The following is a 26622-nucleotide window of genomic DNA, read 5'->3' as shown; positions in this document are numbered from 1 at the left end:
TTGATGTTTCTATCTCTTTCTCCCTTTACTTTCCTCTCTGAAATCATATATATATATACCAATTGACTATAAATTTGAGGGTTTGTTTTTTTTTTTCTCTATTCTGTTGATTTACATGTTGTCTTATTCCAGTTTCATACTGTCTTGTTACTATCGCTTTTTTTCAGTAAGTTTTGAAATTGGCAAGTGTAAGTCCTCCAACTTTGTTCTTTTTTAAGATTGTTTTGGCTATTATGGGTTATTGGCTTGTGCTTGTTCTCTTGATTTGATCTGCAAGAGAGATTCAGTGGGGGTATTGAATATGCTGCAGAATTTGTGGTCACATACAAAAAACCTTCTCCCCACCCCTAATAATACTCCATCTCTTCAAGTTTCTGCTCCTTTTGTATATGCTGAAGGTATATGTGTGTGAGGGGGAACTCATGTGATTTAAATCTGTGTTTGTCATGCTATCAGAAGGGCAAATTGTCATAGTATTAGTGTTTATTTTCTTGCATCTTCTCCCTGACAAAGCCTGGAAAAATGCTTGAGTGGAGATAAATATTAATTGGGAGGAGATGGCTGGTTTGGATAGTTGTAGTCCTGAATGCATCTATTGTGGACTACAGTCTGCAAGAAGAATATGGACAGAATTTCTTTTTCCAGGATAACAAACAAATGGGTAAAGTAGAATAACATATAAAACATAGCAGTTAGAGTTTTTGCATCTGGTATTATCTAACAACTGCATAAGAGGAGTGAATTCAATATTTAAGTAGGATACAATTTGCTTGACACCCAAGCCAGTGTTATCACCTTTGTGATTAAACTGCAAAAACAAATATTGGATGTCATTGCTCAAATGGTTTCAATTATGTTAAATTACTAGTTATTTTAATTCTATGAACAGTAAGAGTCTGTACTATATTTTAGTATCCATTTTACTTAGGAATTGACTGACAAGTTAACAAAGAAAAGTTTATTTTCTTTTAATTTGAAGAGACCATTATTTAAGATTAGAGGCCTGGTGCACGAAATTCATATGAGTGTGGGGGGTGTCCCTCAGCCCGGCCTGCACCCTCTCATATCAGGATGCCTTGGGGGATGGCTGCCTGCTGGCTTAGCCCCGTTCCCCCTGAGGATCGGGCCTAAGCCAGCAACCAGACATGCCTCTCGCAGTCTGGGGCTCTCACAGTCCGGGACCCCTTACTCCTTACCACCTGACTGCAGTGGAGGTGGGAGAGGCTCCCACCACTGCCACAGCACTCATTAGCCATTAGCCTGGCTTCTAGCTGAGTGGCGTTCCCCTGTGGGAACACACTGGCCACCAGGGGTCAGTTCCTGCATTGAGTGTCTGCCCCCTGGTGGTCAGTGCACATCATAGCAACCGGTCATTCTGCATATTAGGGTTTTATTATTATATATAGGATTACTTAAATTAGGTACATGAATTTGACGAATAACCCACCACCCTAACAAAATTTAGAATAATATAATAACACAATATCAAAGGTACTTATTGCTGTGTATGATCTCCTTGTTGTTAATCTGTTACAATTATTACTCATTCTCTACAGAAGAAAATTAAAGTCTAGTTTTGGGTAGGCCTTTTTCTTTTTTTTAAATATATTTCTTTATTGATTTCAGAGAGGAAGGGAGAGGGAAAGAGCGATAGAAACATCAGTGATGAGAGAGAATCATTGACAGGCTGCCCCCTGTATATCTCTACTGGGGATTGAGCCTGCAACCCAGGCATGTGCCCTTGGCTGGAATCGAACCTGGGACCCTTCAGTCTGCAGGCTGATGCTCTACCCCCTGAGCCAAATCAGCTAAGGCTAGGCCTTCTTCTTAATGAACTCATGTCTTGCATAATAAAATTATGTCTTTCAGAGATTAGAGTCCTTGGCAGTCTATTTGAAAATTCTGATTAGTATTGTAGAGTGGATTTATTTATTCCACAATAATTTATCTGAAGCCTACTGTTTGTTAAGCTTTGTGCTAGGCTTTGGAATTATAAAGATGGAAAAATGTGGTCTCTGATTATTAAAGACATCAGTCTTTTCAGGAACTAAACATTTCAGGGAATGTGAAAACAAGGTCATTTTTAAAATTCAAATTATATTTGCCTTTGTAAACTCCTTTCAGATATTAACAAATTATATTTGAGTGTTTGTTCTAGACATTGTGTACTTTAATTGCATCACCTCATTTAATTTTCTCATGGTCTTGTGACAGTCCAAGATTCTAAACTAATGTATGAATCATTGCTCTGTGTTGGTTGGATGATCGCTGTAAAGTTTGATGTTTGGGTGTCTTCAGTAGTTTGATGGGGTTCAAGCAGAAGATTTAAAGGGGCAGTGGTTTTTTTACATGAAAGGCTACAAAGCCCATCGGTGTAAGATTGTCTTGTTCGTGTTTGAGCAAAACCACAATTGCTTCATTATGCTCCGTAAACTCTCCAAGCATGTCCTAAGTCAGGACCTTTGGCATTTGCAGTTTACTCTCAGCAGTCTTCTCTTAGATATCAATATTTCTTTCCTGTCTCATTTCTTTTAGCAATCAGCTAAAAGGCCTTCCAACTGCCTACTGTATGTATGTGTGTGTGTGTGCATATATATATATATATATATATATATATATATATATTCCATAAACATCTCAAGTTCACCAGTTCTGAAACTGAATTCATTTTTTCCCTCTCCACCCGTATCCTTTTCACCCCCGACCTTTGTAAATTGTATTGCCCCAAAGCTAGTCACTGTCCTCAGAAACCTCAGAGCTCACATTCACATGTGTTTTGTCTCACCAAACACATCTAAGCAGGCACTAAGTTCTGTAGGTTTGGCCCAGCTGGCGTGGCTCAATGGTTGAGGGTCGACCTATGAACTGGGGAGGTCACAATTTGATTCCCAGTCAGGGCACATACCCGGGTTGTGGGCTCAATCCCCAGTAGGGGGTGTGCAGGTGGTAGCTGATCGATGATTCTCTTTTTAAAAAATATTTAATAAATCTTTATTGTTCAGATTATTACAGTTGTTTCTCCTTTTCCCCCCATAGCTCCCCTCCATCTGGTTCCCACCCCACCCTCTGCCCTTACCTCCCCCCCACTGTCCTCATCCATAGGTGTACAATTTTTGTCCAGTCTTCCTGTACCCCCCACACCCCTTTCCTCCTGAGAATTATCAATCTGCTCCCATTCTATGCCCCTGATTCTATTATGTTCACCAATTTATTCTGTTCCTCAAATTTTTAATTCACTTGATTTTTAGATTCACATGTTGATAGATATGTATTTGTTGTTCATAATTTTTATCTTTACTTTTTTCTTCTTCTTCCTTTTCTTAAAGAATACCTTTCAGCACTTCATATAATACTGGTTTGGTGGTGATGAATTCCTTTATCTTTTTCTTCTCTCAGAAGCTCTTTATCTGACCTTCAGTTCTGAATGATAACTTTCTGGATAGAGTAATCTTGGTTGTAGGTTCTTGCTATTCATCACTTTGAATATTTCTTGCCACTCCCTTCTGGCCTACATAGTTTCTGTTGAGAAATCAGCTGACAGTCATATGGGTGCTCCCTTGTAGGTAACTAACTGTTTTTCTCTTGCTGCTTTTAATATTCTTTCCTTTTCTTTTGCTCTTGACATTTTAATTATGACGTGTCTTGGTGTGGTCCTCTTTGGATTCCTTTTGTTTGGGGTTCTGTGCAGTTCCTGGACTTATAAGTCTATTTCTTTCACCAGATAGGGGAAGTTTTCAGTCTTTATTTCTTCAAATAGGTTTTCAGTATCTTGCTCTCTCTCTTCTTCTGGCACACCCATAATTCTGATGTTGGTATGCTTGAAGTTTTCCCAGAGGCTTCTTACACTATCTTCAACTTTTTGGATTTTTTTTTTGCTTTTTGCTTTCCTGGTTGAGTGTTTTTATTTGTTTTTTTTTTTTTTTCCTTCTTTGTATTTCAGATCTTTAACTTGATTCTTGCATTCCTCTGGTCTGCTGTTGGGTCTCTGTATAATATTTTTTTATTTCAGTCAGTGTATGTTTAATTTCTAGTTGGTCCTTTTTCATATCCTCGAGGGTCTCATTGACTTTATCGGCATTTTCTAGGAAATCTTGAAAAACCTTTAAACTGTAGTTTTGAACTCTATATGCAGTCGTTTGTTTTCCTCCATTTCTTTCAGTTGAGATCTGTTTCTTTGTCTCTGCATTTTCACTGCTTCCCTGAGTTGGTAGGGTGGCTTTTTGTGCTAGGTGTCCTATATGGGCCATTGAATCAGCCTCCCAGTTACCTGAAGTGCACACTCTTAATGCACCCCTTTGTGGACTGTGTACAGCCTTGTTGTAGTTAAGTCTTGATTGTTGTTGGTGTCACTCGGAGGAATTGACCAATTGGCTGTGAGGACCCGCTGAGTCTATAATGGAAGAATTGCTGCGCTGGAGACAAACTTATGGGGCAGGACTTGCTTCGGTGGGGCTTTGGTGCTCACTGAGTCTGCCTCTTGAATGTGTCACTTATAGATTTGAGGAGTTGAAATCTGGTGTCATCTCACACTGACCACTAAGTACACTGGCTTCTGTATCTCCAATGGGGTGCAGGTCAGCTACTGTCTGAGGCCACCCAACAGGAGCTACAGTGAGAACTACAGTTTTCTCCTCTTTGCTTGGGGTTTGGAGATTTTGGATCTATCTGACCCGAGTTTATTTGGTTAAGCTGCAATGGGGCAGGCCATTTATATGCAAAAGCTGCTGCATGGAGCTTGGGTGAGTTTGTAGATTGTGCAGGGTGGGTCTCAGGGAGACACTAGGCTAGGGCGTGGCAAACATCGATGGCTGCCAGTCAGCTGTCTCTGCGTTTCTGAATTTCCAAGTCCCCGTGTCCTGCACCCCAGTGCAGTAAACAATGATTGCTGGGTGCACCTCTGCAAGAAAGTCACCCTCACTTTCTGACCCAATGGCAGAGAGTCCAGCTTCTCCCTGTAGGAGTTTGTGTACCCAGCATCTCCCCAGAAACTGGAGTTCAGAGTAATCAGGAACTTGTCTCTCTTCGGGTTGAAAAAAACAGTGCACCGAGACATCCATCACCAGCTCGATTTGTGTGCCTCCGTACCTCAGCTTTTCAGCACTTGCACATGTCTCAATGCTCTTTTCCCTTTCCTTCTAGTTGTAGAACTTCCACTCAGCCAGCTTTTCTGTGGTTCTGGTTGATAGATGTTTTGTCTTTTAGTTGTAATTTTGAAATTGTTGTGCAAGGCAGCAGTTTAGGTGTTTATCTATGCCGCCATCTTGGTTTGTCTCGATGATTCTCTCTTATCATTGAGGTTTCTATCTCTCCCTTCTCTTCCTCTCTGAAGTCTCTCTCTCTGTCTCTCTCTCTCTCTCTATCTTGTTTGTATAGTCCTTTTGAACCTTGTTTTAAATCTTGCTTGTATAGTACTTTTGCTGTATCCTCACTGCTTCTACTGAAAATCAAACCATCATCTTTCACCTACACTTATTGCGGTAATCCTGGGCTCTATCTATTTTCAAGATTATTCTTCTCCAATTTTTCCTCTATCATGTTAACAGAGTAACTTCTCTAAAGCCAGTTCAATCATGTCACTCCTTTGGCAAAAAGCCTTCTCACTCCTTAGATAAAGAGTAAATCCAAATTCCTTGCTATATATGAGGTTATTTAGGATTTTGCTTCTGTCTGTTTTTCCAACCCTATCCTTGCTGTACCCTACTTTATTTGCTTTTTATATTTCATCTATACCAAATTGCTATAGTTTTCTGAACCTATCAAGCTATTATATGCCCTGGTGCATTCACTTTCATTGCTTTGGCTTCTAGTATCATAATAACTGCTATATGTTGAGTGCTTATTGTCCATGGGGCCAAATGCTTGCTTATATATTCTCAAATAAATTTTACAACTGCCATATGAAGAAAGTGATATTATTCTCAATTTACAGGTAAGGAAGCTGAAGCTTAGAGATATTATGTAGCATATACAAAGTCATTCATCTAGTAATGATGGAGCCAGGATTTGAATCCAGGCTCTTGGTCTATAAAGCCTATGTTCGTAACTACTACTATTATACACTGCTGCTGTCACTGTTGTCACTCTTTCCCATCCTGTAGAATATATATATATATACACACACACACACACACACACACACACACACACACATTGATTTTTCACAGAGAGGAAAAGAGAGAGATAGAGAACTAGAAACATCCATGAGAGAGAAACATCAATCAGCTGCCTCCTGCACACCTACTGGGGATGTGCCCGCAATCAATGTACATGCCGTTGACTGGAATCGAACCTGGCACCTTTCAGTCCGCAGGCCAACACTCTATCCACTGAGCCAAACCGGTTTCAGCCTGTTGAATATATTTTTGTTTCAGAGTTGTCGTTTTTGGTTTCCTTTATTACTATCATTTGGAATTGACCATTCATTCCTTCCTCTGTGTTCCCATGTTATATATATGATTGTTATAGTGAGAGGAAGGCAGAGGGAGAGAGAAACATAGTAGGGCTGCCTCCTGCATGCCCCCTTTTCACTGGAGATGGAGCCCACAACCTGGGCATTGTGCCCTGACTGGGAATCGAACTGGTGACCTTTCAGTGAATGGAACAACAATCAGCTGAGCCACACCAGCCAGGGCATGTCTTATGTATTTTTATGTTCCCAGTATATACTAGAATGTCTAGCACATAGTAGATGCTTAATAAAGTTTGAATGGATATATATGTAGTGCTTAATATGCTCAGATTATTTGTTAGTCTATAACAAGTATAATGAATTCTATATTATTTTTGTGGAGTAGAAAGTAAGAATATAGAAACTAACCTTAATAATAGTAGTAGTAGTAGTAGTAGTAGTAATATTAATAGTAATAATAACAATGTTTGTTGAGCAATTATGTGTTAAGCACTATTGTGCAAGTTTAGAGATACTGTTTTAATCATCAACAACTCTGTGATAGAGTTATTGCTGTCTTTATTTTATAGCTGAGGAAAATGAAGCTAAGAGAGGTAAACAAGTTACCTGAGATCATACTGTGAGTTGTGTGGGCTGGTATTCTACAAGTCCTTGCTTTTAGTCATTATGCTGCCCTCCCCTTATAGGTATTAATTGTTGAGTGTTAAATGCTTGTTGTCTATCTATACTAATAGTCTATACCAGTGGTTGGCAAACTCATTGGTCAACAGGGCGGCAAACTGCCACATGTGGCTCGCAAGCCGCAGTTTGCCAACCACTGGTTTATACTAATAAAAGGGTAAATAAAAGATGTCTTCCAGATGTCCTTCTGGACAAAGCCATGGTGGTGGGGCCAAGATAGAGGTGGTTAAGGACCCTCAGGCCAGCAGGGGAGGGCAATTAGGGGGATTAGGCTGGCATGGGAGAGCAATTAGGGGGATCAGGCTGGCAGGCAGGTGAGTGGTTAGGAGCCAGTGGTTCTGGATTGCCAGAGGGATGTCCAACTGCTGGTTTAGGCTCCATCCCTCTAGCAGTCAGACATCCTCCGAGAGGTCCCGGATTGGAGAGGGTGCAGGCCAGGCTGAGGGACCCCTTCCTTCCGTGCATGAATTTCATGCACCAGGTCTCTAGTTTAGAATAACGAACAGAAGCCAGGACTTCTTTCTAATTTCAATCTTACCCATTTATTATGAAACGGAAAATACAGAGTAATATTTTTTTCCCTTCAACAATAAGATTTTCTTGTTCTTAATTGCCAGATATTTGATTCTTGTGGCCTTTCTAATGATTATGTAAGCAATCTCCTTTTTTCAAAAAAAACTTACATGGCACAAGTTTTATTATATATGTGCTGATTAGAAATAATGTAGATGTAGCTGCCAGAAATTATTAAATGAAAACAGAATTTGTCTGTTAAAGAATTATGGCATAGAGGAGTTAGTGGGCTTGATAATCTATTACATTTCATGTAATTTAAAGACTTTTTCCTGACATTACTATTACTGTTAAACTGCAACATTGCAATCCTTGTAGATTCTCTGCTTACTTCATTGCTTAGTATTTGTTTTACTTATACTTCATTGTTTAGGAGATTCACTTAACACAGTTTGATGTGGTGAAAGGTTTTGAGCTTTGGGATCTGAAAACATGGTTTCAGATACCTCCATAATTATGTGATCTTGGGCAAACCACTTAACTTTTCTAAGTTTATTACATTAAATGAAGGTTAGGCCCTAGCCAGTTTTGCTCAGAGGATAGAGTGTAGGCCCATGGACTGAAGGGTCCCATGGTCAGTTCCGGTCAAGGTATATGCCTGGGTTGCAGGCTCCATCCCAAGTGTGGGTTGTGTAGGAAGCAGCTGACCAATCATTCTCTCATCGATGATGTTTCTATCTCTTCTCCTTCTTCCTTCCTCTTTGAAATCAATAAAAATATATTATAAATAAATAAAATAAAGATTAGTTCTCTACTTCATTGAATAGGCAAGATGATTGAGTGGAATAATAAATGGAATATGCTGATAAATGTGGGGCCTTTTATTAACGGTGACCTAGTTTTTAAATTCTTAATGGTAATTATTTTTTAAAAGATCTTCCTATCTCCCATTTTTAATTAGAGACTTCAGAAAAGAATAGATTTTATATAAACTATAGTTTAGAAATGAAATTTTTGTAGTTGAGCAGAGTTAACTTTCTCCAGTTTTAACTTAAGAAAAACATGATGTTCTCTTCTGTGCTGTGTGAAGCTAAAGAAATCCCAAAATACCATTTATGTTTTGTGAAAGAGAATTGTAGGTCTGAAATTGGGAATACAGTTTTCCTTTTAGAAAGAAATTTGAGAAGTTTTTATGTTAGGAAATATATCCTTTTCATTCTAGTATTTCAGGATGTTGTTGCTTATTATATTGGGCCTTACTGTATCAGCAAAATTCACTCCTAAATTTATCATTATTTGGGCCTGAATTGCAGCTGTTACTTTCTCCCTTTAAGTGATTCTTGGAACATGTTAGTGATGGATGCTACTGTTGAACTTTTAGAGTACTGTGTGTTTTGCAAAAAGGAATTTCTATGTCCTTCAGTAATTATTTCATGGAACACTAACCCATCCCTTTTGCTGCTCCAACTAGGAATCAATAGTAAACCAAAGCATTCTAAAATTGGTATAAGTGACTATTCTGACTTAAAGAAGAGGGAGGGCTTAATTTTGGTGGGGAAAGGCAAGGCATATTGGTCTATCCCAGTGGTCGGCAAACTCATTAGTCAACAGAGCCAAGTATCAACAGTACAATGATTGAAATTTCTTTTGAGAGCCAAATTTTTTAAACTTAAACTTCTTCTAATGCCACTTCTTCAAAATAGACTCACCCAGGCCATGGTATTTTATGGAAGAGCCACACTCAAGGGGCCAAAGGGCCGCATGTGGCTTGTGAGCCGAAGTTTGCTGACCACGGGCCTAGATAATGGTATAGATAGCCTGTTAGTTCTGTATCTCTGTAACCCTACTTTTTTGTTATTGTTATTAACCCTCACCTGAGGATAGTTTTCCATTGATTTTTAGGAGAGTGGAAGAGAGAGGGAAAGACAGAGAGAAACATCTCATAATGTGTGAGAGAAACACATGGATTGGTTGCCGACTACAGGTCTACCTATAGATAGACTAAATTAGAGAGGAGAAATAGCAAGTACATTTTTTTAAAAATGTATATTTTAGAAGTTTAAAATATTTTATTTAGCTTATTATAATTTTCAAATCTGAATTTCTTAAGAGAGCTTCAGTTGGGCCGGAGCTTCATTTTTAAAGGTTTGTGAAGAGAGGTGGTGTAAAATAAAGATTTAGCCTTTCCTTGAGTTTTCTCATAGCTCCACGTGGAATTCATGGGAGTGATGATGATTCTTAAAAGTTAGTAGAGCCCAGCCAGTGCTGCTCAATGGTTGAGCATTAACCTATGAACTAAGAGGTCACAGTTCGATTCCCGATCAGGCCACATGCCTGGATTGGGGCCTCAGTCCCCTGTAAGGGACATGCAGGAGGCAGCTAATCAATAATTCTCTCTCATCTCTCTCCCCTATCCTCTTCCCCTCTTTGTGTCTTCCCCTCTTCCTCCCTCCCTTCTTCCCCTCCCCATCCCTCTTCCTCTCCCTTCCTTTCTGAAATCATTAAAAATAAATTCTTTTAAAGAGGTTAGTAGAAACAAAGTTTGTGACTACTAATATTTTAGTCTAACATAAAATACAAGTTAACATGCTAAAAAATAAAAATTATATACTGTTTGTTAAAAGTTAGATTTATTTGATTATCTGTCTTAATGATAATCAGTGTATTTTCTAGTTATATTTGAGAGTTTGGTGGTGGTATCATGCATATTGCATGATGTGACCACCTGCTTAGAGAAAATGTATAATATAATGTACATGTTTTATGATAGATAACTTATTTTTACTGAGTTCTTTTCTCTTTTAACTAGCAAATGCTATTTCAGAAATATAGTATTAGAGAAGATAATAATTGGTTATTGACAAATGTAGAGTGAGATTTTTGCTATAATATGACTTAAAATATATTAATCTTATTGAAAATTTAATTATTATACTGCTTACACTCGATATAACTGTTTGGTTTTTAAAAAATACATTTTTATTGATTTCAGGGAGGAAAGGAGGGAGGGAGAGAGAAACATCAATGATGAGAGAGAATCATTGATCGGCTGCCTCCTACATGCCTCCTACTTGGGATCAAGCTCACAACCTAGGCATGTGCCCTAACCAGTAATTGAGCCATCTCCTCCTGGTTCATAGGTCAATCAATGTTCAACCTCTGAGCCATGCCAGCTGGGTAATATAAATTGTTTTTTTAGTGGAAGCATGTTTTGGCCAAATCATAACTAGATTGATAAGTGATTTTTCTAACTAGATTTTGGCCAGGGTGACTGTTTTTTGTTGTTGTTTGTTTGTTTGTTTTTGTTTGTTTTTAAGACGATAGAAGCAGATTCTGTGGTTAATCTCCCTAGTAACTGTTGCCATCCAGTGGTTCATTTCTGAAATGTCAAGTGGGATAAAAAATGCTTTTCCTGTTTTCTTCCAACCCTTTGTTTAAATTCTGGTTGAAGCTAAAAACTATGCTCATTTTTAAAACACAGACTTAAAACAAGACTTTTGAGAAGAAAAGATTATCTGTAAGAGAAAAGAAAGTAGTTGTTTGTGTGTGTTTTGGGAGGGGGGGCAGGGCCTATTTTTTCCACCTTTTATTTTTGTACCTTATCAGAGGTAGAAGAAAAATCTGCAATATTTAAGACTTGAAATAAACAGTTTTGTCATTGGCAAATACCACTATTAGTTGGGGATTTCATGTTTGCTGCTGAATGAAACTGGTGAATAAAGATGAGCTGTGTACATGTATCATCAGGCAATAAGGGGAATTTCTGTAATCCTCCAGCTATATATAAGAAACTATGAGGCTTTATATTTCTTTGCATAATGAAGATTAATTTCATTAGGTATGTCATAAGTTTGGACTTATCCATTTTATAGACTTTCTTGGTACTATGTCACCAAGCCTTTATTAGATGTACAGAATAGGTCTTATTTAATATTTTCATGTAGTTATAAATGGTTTCCATTTTTTCTGGCCAGAAATATATTGAGGTGATGATATGTCACTCTGAATTTCAAGAGTATGTGTTTCAGTGGGTTTATCAGTAAGGTATTTATGAACTGCTAAAAGCAATCCCCAAATATTCCCAAAGTAATAGGCATAACTGGGTTTTTTAAAAATTGATTCCACATTATAAAATTTTAGAAGGGATAGAACAGAATAATAATAGAAGTAAGTGCTTTTTGGCACATCTGGTTGACACAAATATCTTTAAATCACTTATGTGTTTAGTTTAGTTATATGTGACTATAAAATTCTGGGAACTTAAGATTTTCCCAAGTGTTGTAGATATTTAAAGTTTTTTGATCATGTGGGTCAGAACTTAAATATAAAATGTCTAAAACTACATTTGACAATTTACGTGGTCATCACAAGAAGAAAATTGTAACTGTGAATTGATAGTGTTAACTAAACTTACTTTGGTAATCATTTTTCAATATGTGCATCATATGAAATCATTATGTTGTACACCTTAAATTTATACAACATTGATGTCAATGATATCTCAAGATAACTGGAAAAAAATTAATGGGGGGGAAAGAAAATTCAAGTGAATGCTGATTCTCAGTGAGTGTCCTTCTTCTATCATAGTTTGGCATAGAAAGATAGCCCTAGTGGATAACAGGTAGGCAGTGAGCATTTCAATCAGGCAACAAAATATAATGGAGCCGAAACCGGTTTGGCTCAGTGGTAGAGCATCCGTCTGTGGACTGAAAGGTTCCAGGTTCGATTCCGGTCAAGGGCATGTACCTTGGCTGTGGGCACATCCCCAGTAGGGGGTGTGCAAGAGGCAGCTGGTCGATGTTTCTCTCTCATCGACGTTTCTGGCTCTCTCCCTTCCTCTCTGTAAAAAATCAATAAAATATATTTAAAAAAAAAATATATATATATATAATGGAATATTGCACAAAAGATCAGGAGAATTAGGTTCAAGTGCTAGTTCCATCAGGCATATCACTCAACCTTTCTGAGATTCTTTTTCTTTCTCACTTGATCTTAGCAAAAGGCCGAGAAGCATTTCTTTTTCTTTCTCAATAAAGACAATACCTGACTCACCTACCTTACAGTGCTATTGAAATGATGAAATAAGGTAAAAACACTTTGAGAATAATAAACACTATATAAATATAATTCTTAGAATATGTTTCTATGTAATTACAACACTTTCGTTCTGTCTTTGACCATAGTGTCTATCTTTTATGGCTTTAAAATATTAATATATATAGAGAGATATATAGATACATTTTTTAATTGATTTCAGAGAGGAAGGGAGAGGTAGATAGAAACATCAGTGATGAGACAGAATCATTGATTGGCTGCCTCTACTGGGGATCGAGTTCACAGCCTGAGCATGTGTTCTTGACCGGAAACGAACCTGGGACCCTTCAGTCCGCAGGCAGATGCTCTATCCACTGAGCCAAACCAGCTAGGGCTGATTCTTTGTCTTCTTACTGGTGGTAACCAGGTAGGCAGTGAGCAGTCTATCACCTTTTACATGACCTTACTCAAATCTTTCCCCAGTTATTTTTTTTCTAAAGCCATAATTCTAAGTACCTTATATACTTTTTTAAATTGAGATAAAATAACATCATAAAATTTAACATTTTAAAGTGTACAATTCAGTAGTTTATGGTACATTTACAAGATTATGCAGTATTCATCACTACCTAATTCCAGACATTTTCATCATTCCAGAAAGAAATCTCAGACCTGTTAGCAATCACATCCATTCCTCCCTTCCTGACTCTTCAGGCAACCTACACTAATCTCTTTCCTGTCTCTATGGATTTGCTTATGCTGGACCTTTCATATAACTTTTTATTCTGGCATGTGTCAGTACTTATTCCTTTTTATGGCTAAATAATATTCCATTGTATGGATATACCACATTTTGTTTATCCATTTATCAATTGATGGACATTTCAATTTCTGTTTTTATGTCTGCATTATATCATAATGCATCTAGGAACTTCTGTGTACAAGTTTTTGTGTGAACATGTATATATGTTCTCAATCCTCATATATATATACATACATATACATATACATACACACACACACACACACACACATATATATATATATATATATATATATACACACACACACACACACACACACACACACACACACACACACATACATAGAAGTAGAATTGCCGGATCATACGATAATTGTATGTTTAATGTTTGAAGAACTGTCAAACTGTTTCCCACAGTGGCTGTGTCATTTATATTCCCATTAGCAATGTATGAAGAGGACTTACGCTTTTTTTGTGTGGACGAGTCATCATTTTCCAAATACATCTTCAAGCCTATTTTTCATTTCATTCCCTCTCACCTCTACTTCTCCCCTCCCTCCCATCTTACCACCTGTTGAAATTCTATGCTTCCTTAAAAACCAAATTCAAATACTACTTGTGCGATGTCTTCTTAGATTTCTGGGGCTGGAAGTGACTTTTCTCTATTGTGTATAGCTGTACCATTTATTTTTCTTTTAGGTCTTTTGTAATCATTGGAATCTTTGACTTATTTCTTCTACCATATTTTTGTGCTCTCATGGTGCTTTGTATAAAATAGGACTAAAGTAAATATTGGAGAAACAAATGGGAGAGAATTGGAAATCCTTAACTTGGATTTTTAAAATGTTACATGATACATATACTCAGACCAATACTTTTTATAAAGTTGAAATGTTAACATCTAAATACAGTCTTAAGTAAAAAATTCTAGAATTTGGAATCATAGTTTTATCTATCCTTACAACTGGCAGGTATATGTATTTGCACATACTTAATGTCATGGGCTTATAATAAGCTCTTTTTTATACAGTTACCTTTTAATATCATTTGACAACTAATATTCTATTGGCATGGATTCCAACTTTGTAATTACATATTATTGAAGCTGTGTTGTATTATACTAAGTACTTACTAGTACATAGTTCATTTCTCAATGTTATTAGATCTGAAGTTAAAGATTAATTTTGTAAAATTATAGTATATTAGGTAATAAATTACATCCAAATCATTCTAACTTGACTGTCTTTATTAGGATATCTTTATTTGGTATCCATTGTGGAAACTGATAATCAACTAGCTACATATGCCAAATAATGTAGTCCAAATACGGAGGTGCTTTGTTTATAAATTTGTGATATAGCATTGCCTAGTGATTAAGAGCACAGATTCTGTAGCTTAATGGCCTTGGTTTAAAACCCAGCTTTGCCATTTATTAGCTGTGTGACTCTGAAGAAGTACTTAACCTTTCTATTCCAGTTTTTCTATCTGTCTACAAAAACTGTTAACTTCCCCAGATATACATCCTATATAATAAAAGCCTAATATGCTAAGCATCTGGTCTACTGGTCGGCCGTTCAACCAATCAAAGCGTAATATGCTAATGATATGCTAAGGCTGCTCAACCACTTGCTGTGAGTACACTAATCACCATGGGGTAGATGCTCCAACCAGTAGGTTAGCTTGCTGCTGGGGTCCGGCCGATTGGGATTGAGCGAGACAGGCTGGACACGCCCTGGAGCCCTCCCACAGTTCCACCCTGGCTGGCCAACCTCCTGCATCTCTCCCTGGCCCCAATTGTGCGCCGGTGAGGTTCCTTGGCCTGGCCTATGCCTCTCGCAATCTGGGACCCTTCGGGGGATGTTGGAGAGCCGGTTTCTGCCCGATCCCACAGGCCAGGCCAAGGGACCCCACTGGTACATAGTGCACCAGGCCTCTAGTACTTATATATTACTAGAGGCCCTATGCCTGAAATTCGTGCAAGAGTACAGTAGGCCTTCGCAACCTCGGCTTTGTCCAGAAGGTCGTCCAGACTGTCATTCTGCTGTTTGGCTGTTTGGTCGATTTGCATATTATGCTTTTATTATTATAGATAGACATATATAGGTATGTAAATATGTATTCATGATTATATACTATGAGTACTCATTTCATGTTTACTTACATGTACATATATACTTTTAGCAAAATAACGATCATACTGTTTTGAATCTTGTGGCTTTCACTTAGTTTGATGGTTTCTCATGCCATTCAGTATGCTTCAAAAATACTGTGTATAGTGACTGCATAGTAGTCCATCCTGTGAATGTACAAAATGCATTTACCAAATTCCCTATTGTAGTTTTTTGTTTTTCTTTTCAGAATTTTAATTAATGCTGCAGTGAACATCCTTGCATATTTTTATCTGCAAGGTATATCAACATATGTGTAATTCCATCTATTGAATAAAATCGGCATTATTAACCAGTATACCTGGTAAATTTTTAATAGATTTCTTAAAATAGAATTATGAGGACAAAGAGCATGAGCTTTTTAAAAATATATTTTTATTTGATTTCAGAGAAGAAGGAAGAGGGAGATAGAAACATCATTGATTGAGAGAGAATCATTGATTGGCTGCCTCCTGCCTGCCCCCTGCTGGGGATCAAGCCCCAAAACCCAGGCATGTGCTCTGACCGGGAATCGAACCTTGACCTCCTGATTCATAGGTTGATGCTCCACTACTGAGCCACACCGATGGAACAGGGCATAAGCTTTTTAAGGCATTTTGATGCATTTCCAAATAGCTTTCCAGAAAAGTTGTGCATATTTTATTTAAGAGAATTTATTTAAAATGAACTTTGTATTTTATATTAGTGGGTTTTTATTTTCATAAGTTGATTTTGCTTATATAATTTACTTATTTCATGAAATATGTATTGAATATCTACTATTTGCAAGATATTTTAGATCCAGAGGATCAATGAACAAATGGGTATGGTTCCTAATCTCATGGAGCTTGCTTATCTCTAGGACAGCAGATATTTGGCAGTGGATTACATTATTTTAAAGAGTTAGAATTGAGTAAATTAATTAGCAGCAAGGAAAAGCTGTGCCTGAATGACTTATCTACGCTATCTAGTCTTTTTACTATGTAGTCCCGTATACATCATCTTGGGGGCTATGTTCATAGACTTGCTTCATTGAAAAAATGCTGCTTTTCAGGTTCTGTGTTAGGCACAGAAGATACAATGCTCTCTAGAAAACTTGAATTTGATGTGTTTTGTTATATTTTCAGTCAGAGCTAAAGATAAGCAGATAGTTGAGAGGCTCCCTCATAGTTCTGTATTTCTAAAATAATTTATCTGGATATACTTAAATTCCAAATCAGAAGCTATATTACTTAAATTGTAGTTACTCTAACAATATTAAGATTAGTTTAATGGATATTGCATCTTTAATTCATAAACAGGTTGAATCATTTATTTTGGACCAAGAAGACCTGGATAATCCAGTGCTTAAAACAACATCAGAGATATTCTTATCAAGCACTGCAGAGGGAGCAGACTTACGCACTGTTGATCCAGAGACACAGGCACGACTAGAAGCATTGCTAGAAGCAGCAGGTACGTAATTTTTGTTTTCTCTTTTTCAACTCTTTAAAAGTCTAGATTGTTATACAACGTTATGCAAGATTACCCCTAAATTATATAACACCAGAGGCCCGGTGCATGACTTTCGTGTGTTGGGAGGGTAGATCCCCGCAGCCTGGCCTGTGCCCTTTTGCAGTCTGGGAGCCCTTGGGGTTGTCCGACTGTTGGCATAGGCCTGCTCCCCATGGACATCGTTAGCGAGTAGGTGGAGGCAGGAGAGGCTCCCACTACCACTGCTGTGCTCCCCAGCCAGTCATCCTGGCTTCTGGCTGAGCAGCGCTGACCACCTGGGGGCAGCTCCTGCGTTGAGCATCTTCCCCCTGGTGGTCAGTGCACGTCATAGCAACCAGTCATTCAGCCGTTTGGCTGATTTGCTTATTACCCTTTTATTAAAAAGGATTATGTGAAATTTGAGATCACTATACAATATATTTTTTTCCCTCTAAAGAAAACATTCCCATTTTATATTTTTAAAATTCTTGGTTGAAAGTTTTCTGTGAATGATTTCTGGGCTCTGCACTAACATATTTATGGTATTAGATAATAACCTAGTTATCAAGGAAAATTTATTACTAATTACATTATAAAATAAAACCGTGAAAGGTAAACTTAAATTTAGTTAATCAAATTATGAATCGCCGAAACCGGTTTGGCTCAGTGGAGAGAGCGTCAGTCTGCAGACTGAAAGGTCCCAGGTTTGATTCCTGTCAAGGGCATGTACATTGGTTGCAGGCACATCCCCAGTAGGGGGTGTGCAGGAGGCAGCTGGTCGATGGTTCTCTCTCATCGATGTTTCTAGCTCTCTATCCTTCTCCCTTCCTCTCTGTAAAAAAAATCAATAAAATATTTTTTAAAAATTATGAATCTTTTAACTGGTTTAGGAAATTCTATGATTGCTTATTTATTTCAGTCTGTTATTATCTTAATTACTATAGATTGTTGTTTTTTTTGTTTTTTATTTTTTTTAAATATATTTTTATTGATTTTTTACAGAGAGGAAAGGAGAGAGATAGAGAGCCAGAAACGTCGATGAGAGAGAAACATCGACCAGCTGCCTCCTGCACACCCCCCACCGGGGATGTGCCCGCAACCAAGGCACATGCCCCTGACCGGAATCGAACCCGGGACCCTTCAGTCCGCAGACCGACGCTCTACCACTGAGCCAAACCGGTTTCGGCTGTTGTTGTTTTTTTAAATTTAGAAGACCTTAAATAAAAATTGAACACAAAATTGGATCAGCTCTAGTCAAATATATTAAGCTATATTAACTTATTCTGAATTAGCAGAAAAGAAAATCTGTGATAAGCATACTTTCTCAAAATAATATGTGCTTATCACTGTTCTATTTTTCAACCTGCTCATTATTTGCTATGCAAAATTTCCATTATACTGTAATGAAAACCTTTTATCTCCTAAAATTATATTTTAAGAAGGAAGTTAACTTTTTTCTGATATTTGTATATTGCTTTTGAATGTTCACTTTGTATGATACTTCCTTTATTTACTTACTTAACACATTGCAGACCAGTAGTTTTATTGCTAGCTTTACCCAGTGGTAAGGTAAGTTTCTATTGAATGAGTACAAAAAACATTTTACATAAATGTTAAAAACACACTTTAAATTAAATACACATTGCATTTTGAAGTTATTACATATTCTTACAAGCTAATATCTTTTAAAAGTATGATACTTGTAAAACACTGTGTAATATGAAGCAAGAATTCTCATGATATATCTGCAATGTCTTAATATAAATATATGCACATTACACATATGTAAGAATTTAATCTGGAAGAATTTAAAGCTTACCGTATTTTTAAAAATATATATATATTTTATTGATTTTTACAGAGAGGAAGGGAGAAGGATAGAGAGTTAGAAACATCGATCAGCTGCCTCCTGCACACCCCCCACTGGGGATGTGCCCACAACCAAGGTACATGCCCTTGACCAGAATCGAATCCGGGACCCTTCAGTCCGCAGGCTGACGCTCTATCCACTGAGCCAAACCGGTTTTGGCAAAGCTTACTTTTTAAAATAGCGCCTATACACTTCTATGGAGATATATGTATATATTATTACAGCAATATATATGTTAGGCCATGTTAAAGCTATTAAAATACAGAAAATAAAAGTTTAAAAAAATATGGGGAATTTCATTAAGCTTCTGAGTACAGTTGATTCTAGAACGCAGGAGGTTAGAGTTGTCAACCTCCATGCAATAAAAAATTCATATATAACTCCCCCAGACACAGTTGCTTCTCAGTAATTATGGGGTTTGGTTCCAAAACCCTCTGAGGATACCAAGTCCATGGATGTTCAAATTCCTTATATAAAATTGCATAGAACAATGCATGCAATTGGCCCTCTACATTTGAGGATATGAAACCCCAGGGAAATGTAGGGCCAACAGCATATTTATTGAAAAAAAATCATGTTTAAGTGGACCTGTGCAGTTTAAATTCATTTTGTTTAAGGGTCAACTATCCTTTAATAAACATAATATTAAAGATAGGTATTCAGAAAAATTACAGCAACGTTTTAACACATTTCATATTGAAGGAAATAAGCAGTGATACATTTGACCAAGTAATGACTAGGGGGAAAGTAGGAGCTAAAAGAAATTGAGTTTTTCTATATTATTCTTGGAAAGACGTAAATAATATGTTAGGAATGTATACTTGATTTCATCTTGTTATTCCTTTAACTTTATCCTGTTATGAAAGCATAGGTACAATTTTTAGTGAATTGACTTTTAGTCCATATAATGTCTCTTTTTGGAATTGATACAAACTTAAAAATATATTGATCAAAATATGTAAGTATCCTGCAGAAGACTGTTTAATTTAGGGCAGACCTAGAGTTGATCCAACAACAACAACAACAAAAGAATGAAGATCACATTAGAAATTATACTGGGTATTTCCTCCCTTTTAGTCTGAATTTTTATGAGTTTCCTGTTGTGATTTAGGGGTATACTGTATAATATTTCTGAAATGGGAATGCCATGGCCACCTTTTTTTTTTCTTTTTTTTTTTCTATGTTTTGGAACCTTACATTTTGCTTAGAACACAAAGAAATGTGGAGAAATGGCATTTCTATTCTCCAAATATTTTCTGGACTAATTTCCTTTCCTTTTTCCAGACCAAGTTTTTTTAGTTGTTAGTACATTTTTACCCTTTGGTTTAGGCTGACACTTCTCATATAGTGAGTACTACTTCAGAACTCTAGTTAAGGGTTTTAATTCATTTCTCTTTTTTCTGATTCTCATGATTCTCACTCAGGACTGCCTCTTTTCTGGTACATTAAGCAATTTTTGTTTTTGTTTTTTGGGTGTTCTTTTTTGTTGTTAATCTTCAGCCAAGGATATTTTTCCATTGATTTTTAGAGAGAGTGGAAGGGATTGGGAGACACACAGAGAGAAAAACATCAATGTGAGAGAGACACAGCAATTGTTTGCCTCCCACATGCTCCCTGACCAGGGCCGGGATCAAGCCTGCAACCTAGGTATGTGCCCTTGACTGGAATCGAACTTGATACCCTTCAGTCTGTGGGCTGACACTCTATCCACTGAGCAAAACCAGCTAGGGCCATTTTATATCTTATTAGGCAAGTTTTCCATTTTTTGTTGTTGTTGTTCTCCAAAATTTTATTGACCATTTTTCTCTCATTTTTAGTAGTAACAGGCAGTGATACTGTCAACAAAATTTTTGCTTACAGTAGTCACTGATTCTAGATAAAATGATTTATTGCCAACTTAGACATCTGATAGCCTTACCTGACTGTGAGTGCTGTGAGTACAAGAACTATCTCTTAATCCTTTTTGTCTCCCTTGTGTCTGGCTCATCATAAGCAAATAGTAAAATAAAAAATGAATTTTTAATTAACATTTTTTATTGATTTTAAAGAAGAAGGGAGAGGGAGTGAGGGAAACATCAATGATGAGAGAGAATCATTGACTGGCTGCTTTCTGCATATCCTCTACTGGGGATTGAGCTTGCAATCCAGGCATGCACCCTGACTACAAATCAAACTGTGATCTGGTTCATAGATTGATATTCAACCACTGAGCTGCACTGGTTGGGCAAGAAGGAATTTATTTTAATTTACAATGTGGCCCTAGAATATGGTTCTAAGTGTCTATTTGGCCAAAGGAAGAAACTATTGGATTGTTTGTTGAACATTACAGTATATCCCCTTTGTTGCTACTGAAAACAGTTTATAGACAAATATAATTCTGTCCTAGAGATCTTATGGTATGACTAGATACTTTGAAGGAAATCTCATTATTTGCTAAAATAAGCATCATATTAAGTTACATTTGGTGTTAAGGAGGGAACAAATTAATATTATATGCACTGAATGTAAAGATGGAAAAATTAAAATGTAGGTGGTTATGGATGGTCTTTTGACATTAGTGGCAAAATTGAAATTATTAGCCTAATATTCTTTCAGCTTTATTATGGAGATTATATCATTTTTGCCTTAGCTAATAATGTTTAGAAATGTAATTACAATTTTCACTTTTATGGTTTTCTTCCCCTGCACTTCTGATTGCTTGACACACACTGAAGGAATTGGCAAATTGTCAACTGCTGATGGTAAAGCTTTTGCAGATCCAGAGGTACTCCGGAGATTAACATCCTCAGTGAGTTGTGCGCTGGATGAAGCTGCTGCTGCACTGACACGAATGAAAGCAGAAAACGGCCACAATGCAGGACAAATAGACACGTATGTGTTTAATGACTTCTGCTGGATATTAGATGTTTTCTTGAATGGCAAATTTTGGTTAAATATATCTTTTGGATGGGCTTATAAATTTTAGTCAAGTGGGTTTATATAGGGTGGACAAAAGTATGTTTACTGTGTCATGGTGATATTCTTTTGAATTAATAAAGCCATTGTAATAATCATAACCTGCATGTCTTTTTGTGTATGAACAACTGCAAACCTACTTTTGCCCACTCTTGTATTTTAAGTTGCTATATAAATGTATATATAAATATGGATATAAAAATGAATATTATATTTTTATCCGTACATTCTACTCATATTCATCGAGTGTCCTTGTGGAATGTACTATAGTAGAGTGTGAGAAAACAAACTGAATAAGATCTGGTTTCCATTTCTAAGGAAGTTACTTTTTCTAACAGTTACAGGAGTAAACTTGAAATTAACTGCTTTGAATAATAATAAATTAAATGGTTGAAAATTGCTAAGAGAATAAATCTTAAAGAGTTCTCAGCACAACAACAACCCCCACACCCCCACTTTTTTGGTATCTAAATGAGATGATGGATGTAAACTAAACTTATTGTAGTTATTTCATAATATATGTAAGTCAAATCACCTTAAATTTATACAGTGCTTTATGCCAATTATGGCTCAATAACACTGGGGGAAATAATAAATAAAATGGGTTGTTAATGCAATAATCTTTGGGTGCTTGCTACTCAAATATGGTCCATGTACTAGCAGTATCAGCATCACCTCACAGTTTATGAGAAATGCAGAATTTGGCCCTGTCTGATTTGGCTCAGTGGATAAAGAGCATTGGCCTGTGGACTGAAGGGTCCTTGGTTCAATTCCAGTCAAGGGTATGCACATCCCCAGTAGGAGGTGTGCAGGAGGCAAGCTGATCGATGTTTCTCTCCCATCGATGTTTCTAACTCTATTCTTCTCCCTTCCTTTCTGTAAAAAATCAATAAAATATATATTTTTTAAAATGCAGAATTTGGATCTACTGATTCAGAATTTGCATTTTAAGAAGAAACATGGGTGATTTGTATGCACATTAAGTTTGAAACTCATGGATTTTGTTAATAATCATTCTTATGATTATTAAGAATAAAATTACTTAGATTTTTTACCTTCTACTATTACCGAATAAAATTTAAACCATAGGATTATATCCCAAATATCTTTGAGAATTATTACACTAATATAGTATTATTTAAAAACTTGTGCATCTAGCCCATCTGGGATAGCTCAGTTTGTTAGAGCATAATCCTAGTACACCAAGCTTGTGAGTTCAATCCCAGATAAATGGAACAAATAGAATTTCTCTCCCTCTCTCTCCCTTCCTCTTTCTCTAAATCAACAAATAAAAATAAAATAACTTGTGCATCTAATAACTTTAAAAAACTTTATTTAAAGTTTAATATGATAATATGTTAGGATATTTTAGAATATAAAAATTACAACTATTTCATATTCACTTATTCTGGCTTACTTGACATCCATGAATAAGTATTGCAAAACAAGATGCTCAGTAAAAAAGGTATTCATACAATTTTGTTTTTTATTATACCAATATTTTTCTATGTATGATTACTTATACTTAATGTAATTTATGATCATGGAACCCTGGGTTTTTCTGGGTTGCTTAATTGTTGATGATTTTATTTTCAGGCGCAGTCTGGCAGAAGCTTGTTCAGATGGTGATGTAAATGCTGTTCGTAAATTACTAGATGAAGGCAGAAGTGTAAATGAACATACAGAAGAAGGAGAAAGCCTGCTGTGTTTGGCTTGTTCAGCAGGGTATTATGAATTAGCACAAGTAAGCAGAAATAATCTTTGGTATTTTAAATAATTAAAATTATTGAAGGGTTTTGATATTTTATTTTATCATTAATAAAAAAATTATAATTATAGGCCAACGTCTTTCCGTCTTGGCAGTAGGTAAAACAGAAACTGATACATAATTAATTTGTTGCCTGTACATGCAACAAGGCATGGTCCATTTTTCTACCATTTACTCAAAACTAGTGCTAATGAATAAACACTTAGAAATAATATGCAGCTATAATAGAAAGTGATGAATTATTTTCATTTTGCCAGATTATTCCAATTCTTTTAAATTTTTCCTTTTGTTGGAGCAATATTGGGAAATAGCCATTGTTTATCAGTTTCTAACTTGTGAATGTAGTTTTACTGTTCTCTTACTAGATAATCCCAAGCATAATACCAATTATTTGACAAGAGCAGTTCCATTATAGAATCGGATGGGTAATGTGATTAAATACTTAAACATTAATATGTAATGGTATTGTAAAAATATAGCATCTAACTTGGTGTTTTGAGCACCACATGCTGGCATATTTTCCCAAAGGTGATTATTTTTTATTACCACCCCCCCACACACACACTCTAAAAGAGTATTTTCCCAGATTTAGTATATTCTCTAGAAATAATGTTAATAGTAAGAATTGATAATTTCTCTGTGTGTTTGTGTTTTAAAGGTATTGCTTGCTATGCATGCTGATGTTGAAGATCGAGGGACTAAAGGAGACATAACTCCCTTAATGGCAGCATCCAGTGGAGGTTATTTAGATATTGTGAAATTATTGCTTCTTCATGATGCAAATGTCAACTCCCAGTCTGCAACAGGTATATAGAAAATTATGTGTGAGTTTGAAAAAAATAAATTGATAAAATTAATTATAACTTGAAAGATAAAAATTTGATTCCTATGGAAATCTACAGAATAATCTTAGGCCTTGTTTAGAATCTGAGTAAAATACAGATTAATTAGATATCTTCAAAAGTCTTTAAAAATCATGAAAGAAATAAGTGGTAAACCAAAGGATAATGACCTTTTAAATAAATTTTTCTTTAGAAGGAGTTATGCTGAGGGCAATTTATATATGTCTCACTAGGTTACTAAATATAGATTGAAGATATGTTTCAGAAGGAAAATGTACCTAAAATATTTAATTGTCTTATGAACAAATCTGTAAAGATAAAGAAGAGCTACAAGAAATGAATCTACATAGAAATAAAATTAAGTGTTTCTAAGTTGTACAGCGTTGAGAGAAAAAGGAATAATTATAAATGATATAATAGAATATTTTATTTTATTTATTTATTTATTTATTTATTTATTTAAATATATTTTATTGATTTTATACAGAGAGGAAGGGAGAGAGATAGAGAGTTAGAAACATCGATGAGAGAGAGTCATCCATCAGCTGCCTCTTGCACACCCCCTACTGGGGATATGCCCACAACCAAGGTACATGCCCTTGACCGGAATCGAACCCGGGACCCTTCAGTCCTCAAGCCGACGCTCTATCCATTGAGCCAAACCGGTCCCGGTGATATAATAGAATATTTTAGATAAAAATATGTTGAAAGTGATTTTTCAAGATGGTTCTTAATCTTGAACTAAGGAAATGTGAAGAGTGGTAAATTTATAATAAACCTTTTAATTAGTAAGAAAATTAAGGTGTTGTTTCTAACTAGTACAACAGAAAAACTTGAGATGATAGTTTATTCCTTTATGCAAGAAAATGGAAGAGGTAAAACTAAAGCAGTAGCATAATCATAATTTTATCCATTCTGTCATAATTTTGTATATATTTGGTTCTTTGTTAGGAAACACTGCATTGACTTATGCCTGTGCTGGAGGATTTGTTGACATTGTGAAAGTGCTACTTAATGAAGGTGCAAATATAGAAGATCATAATGAAAATGGCCATACTCCCTTAATGGAAGCAGCCAGTGCAGGTCATGTGGAAGTTGCAAGAGTTCTTCTAGATCATGGGGCAGGCATCAACACTCATTCTAACGAATTCAAAGAAAGTGCTCTTACACTTGCCTGCTACAAAGGTACTCTATATATGTATGACTAGGATCTTTTAAAATAACAACTTCAAACATTTGAGTATTGAGTATTTGATTTAACTTTATATTGCTTATGTTTTCCCTGTGCTATAAAATAATCTAGCTTACACCAGATTATATACAAAGTACATTTTAGCCTTTATTTCCTAAAGTTTAGTTTGTTTCTTTTTTATTTTAATTCAAATTTATTCAATTAGCTATAAAGTCAACTGACTCTTAGCACAGTTCTAGAGGGTTTCCATTCTTTAATGACTTTTGTTTTATATGATTTTTCCAGCCTTTATTTAACAAATAATTCACACTTAAATAATATAATAATCATACTTTATTCAAAAAACCTGAAAAACACAGATTAGCATAAAGAAAATAAATTTTAAAGTGGCAAGAATATTTATAAGCAAATGTATATACACAGGCATATCTTGGAGATATTGTGGATTCCATTTCAGACAACTGTAATGAAGCAGTCTTGAAATGAAGTATACTGTAATCTTTTTGCAGGTGGAGGATCTTGCCTTTAATTTATTTTTTAAAAACATCTGTGAAGCGCAATAAGACGGGGTATGCCTGTATTTTTAAATTAAACAATCATACTCTAACGTATTTTATACTCTGCTTATTTTATTTAGCAGTACATACTAAACATTTTGCCATCTCAGTATTTTTGTCATACAGCTATTGATGGCTACATTGTATTTCACTATTGCATTTAGTAGTGGATTTGGCTGCAAAACCTATAATCTAAACAAAAGAGAAGCCTTTTCTCTTTTACTTAAATCCAAGGTGGGCTGTTTAGAACTAGTATGGCGGTTTTATTATCTAGATCTCAGCATTCTATTTTTCTGTTTCACTATCCTAGTATCTGGTCTTTATCCTCAAGGTTGCCAAGATGGTAGCTATGGCCCCAGGAATACATAGTCTAGGAAGGAGGAAGAGGGTGAGGGCAAATTGGGGATGCTTCCAATTA

General features: G+C 36.1%; 1 protein-coding gene across 6 annotated transcripts in view; it reads left to right on the top strand.

Moving 5' to 3' along the window:
• Positions 1-26622, top strand: part of LOC311623135 (ankyrin repeat and KH domain-containing protein 1) — a gene marked incomplete at its 3' end in the record, with an annotated part of 113716 nt that overhangs the window by 10038 nt on the left and 77056 nt on the right. For all 6 annotated transcript variants that reach the window (XM_084884921.1, XM_084884924.1, XM_084884925.1 and 3 more), the window contains exons 2-6: positions 16849-17002; positions 21605-21761; positions 23442-23589; positions 24272-24419; positions 25407-25640. In XM_084884921.1, coding sequence (XP_084741047.1) covers positions 16849-17002; positions 21605-21761; positions 23442-23589; positions 24272-24419; positions 25407-25640 — 841 coding nt within the window. The remainder of the gene's footprint in view (positions 1-16848; positions 17003-21604; positions 21762-23441; positions 23590-24271; positions 24420-25406; positions 25641-26622) is intronic.

This window comes from Pipistrellus hanaki (genome assembly GCF_964339955.1).
Source record: "Pipistrellus hanaki genome assembly, chromosome: 5".
Taxonomy (NCBI): domain Eukaryota; kingdom Metazoa; phylum Chordata; class Mammalia; order Chiroptera; family Vespertilionidae; genus Pipistrellus; species Pipistrellus hanaki.
This window is presented reverse-complemented; position numbering and strand designations above follow the sequence as displayed.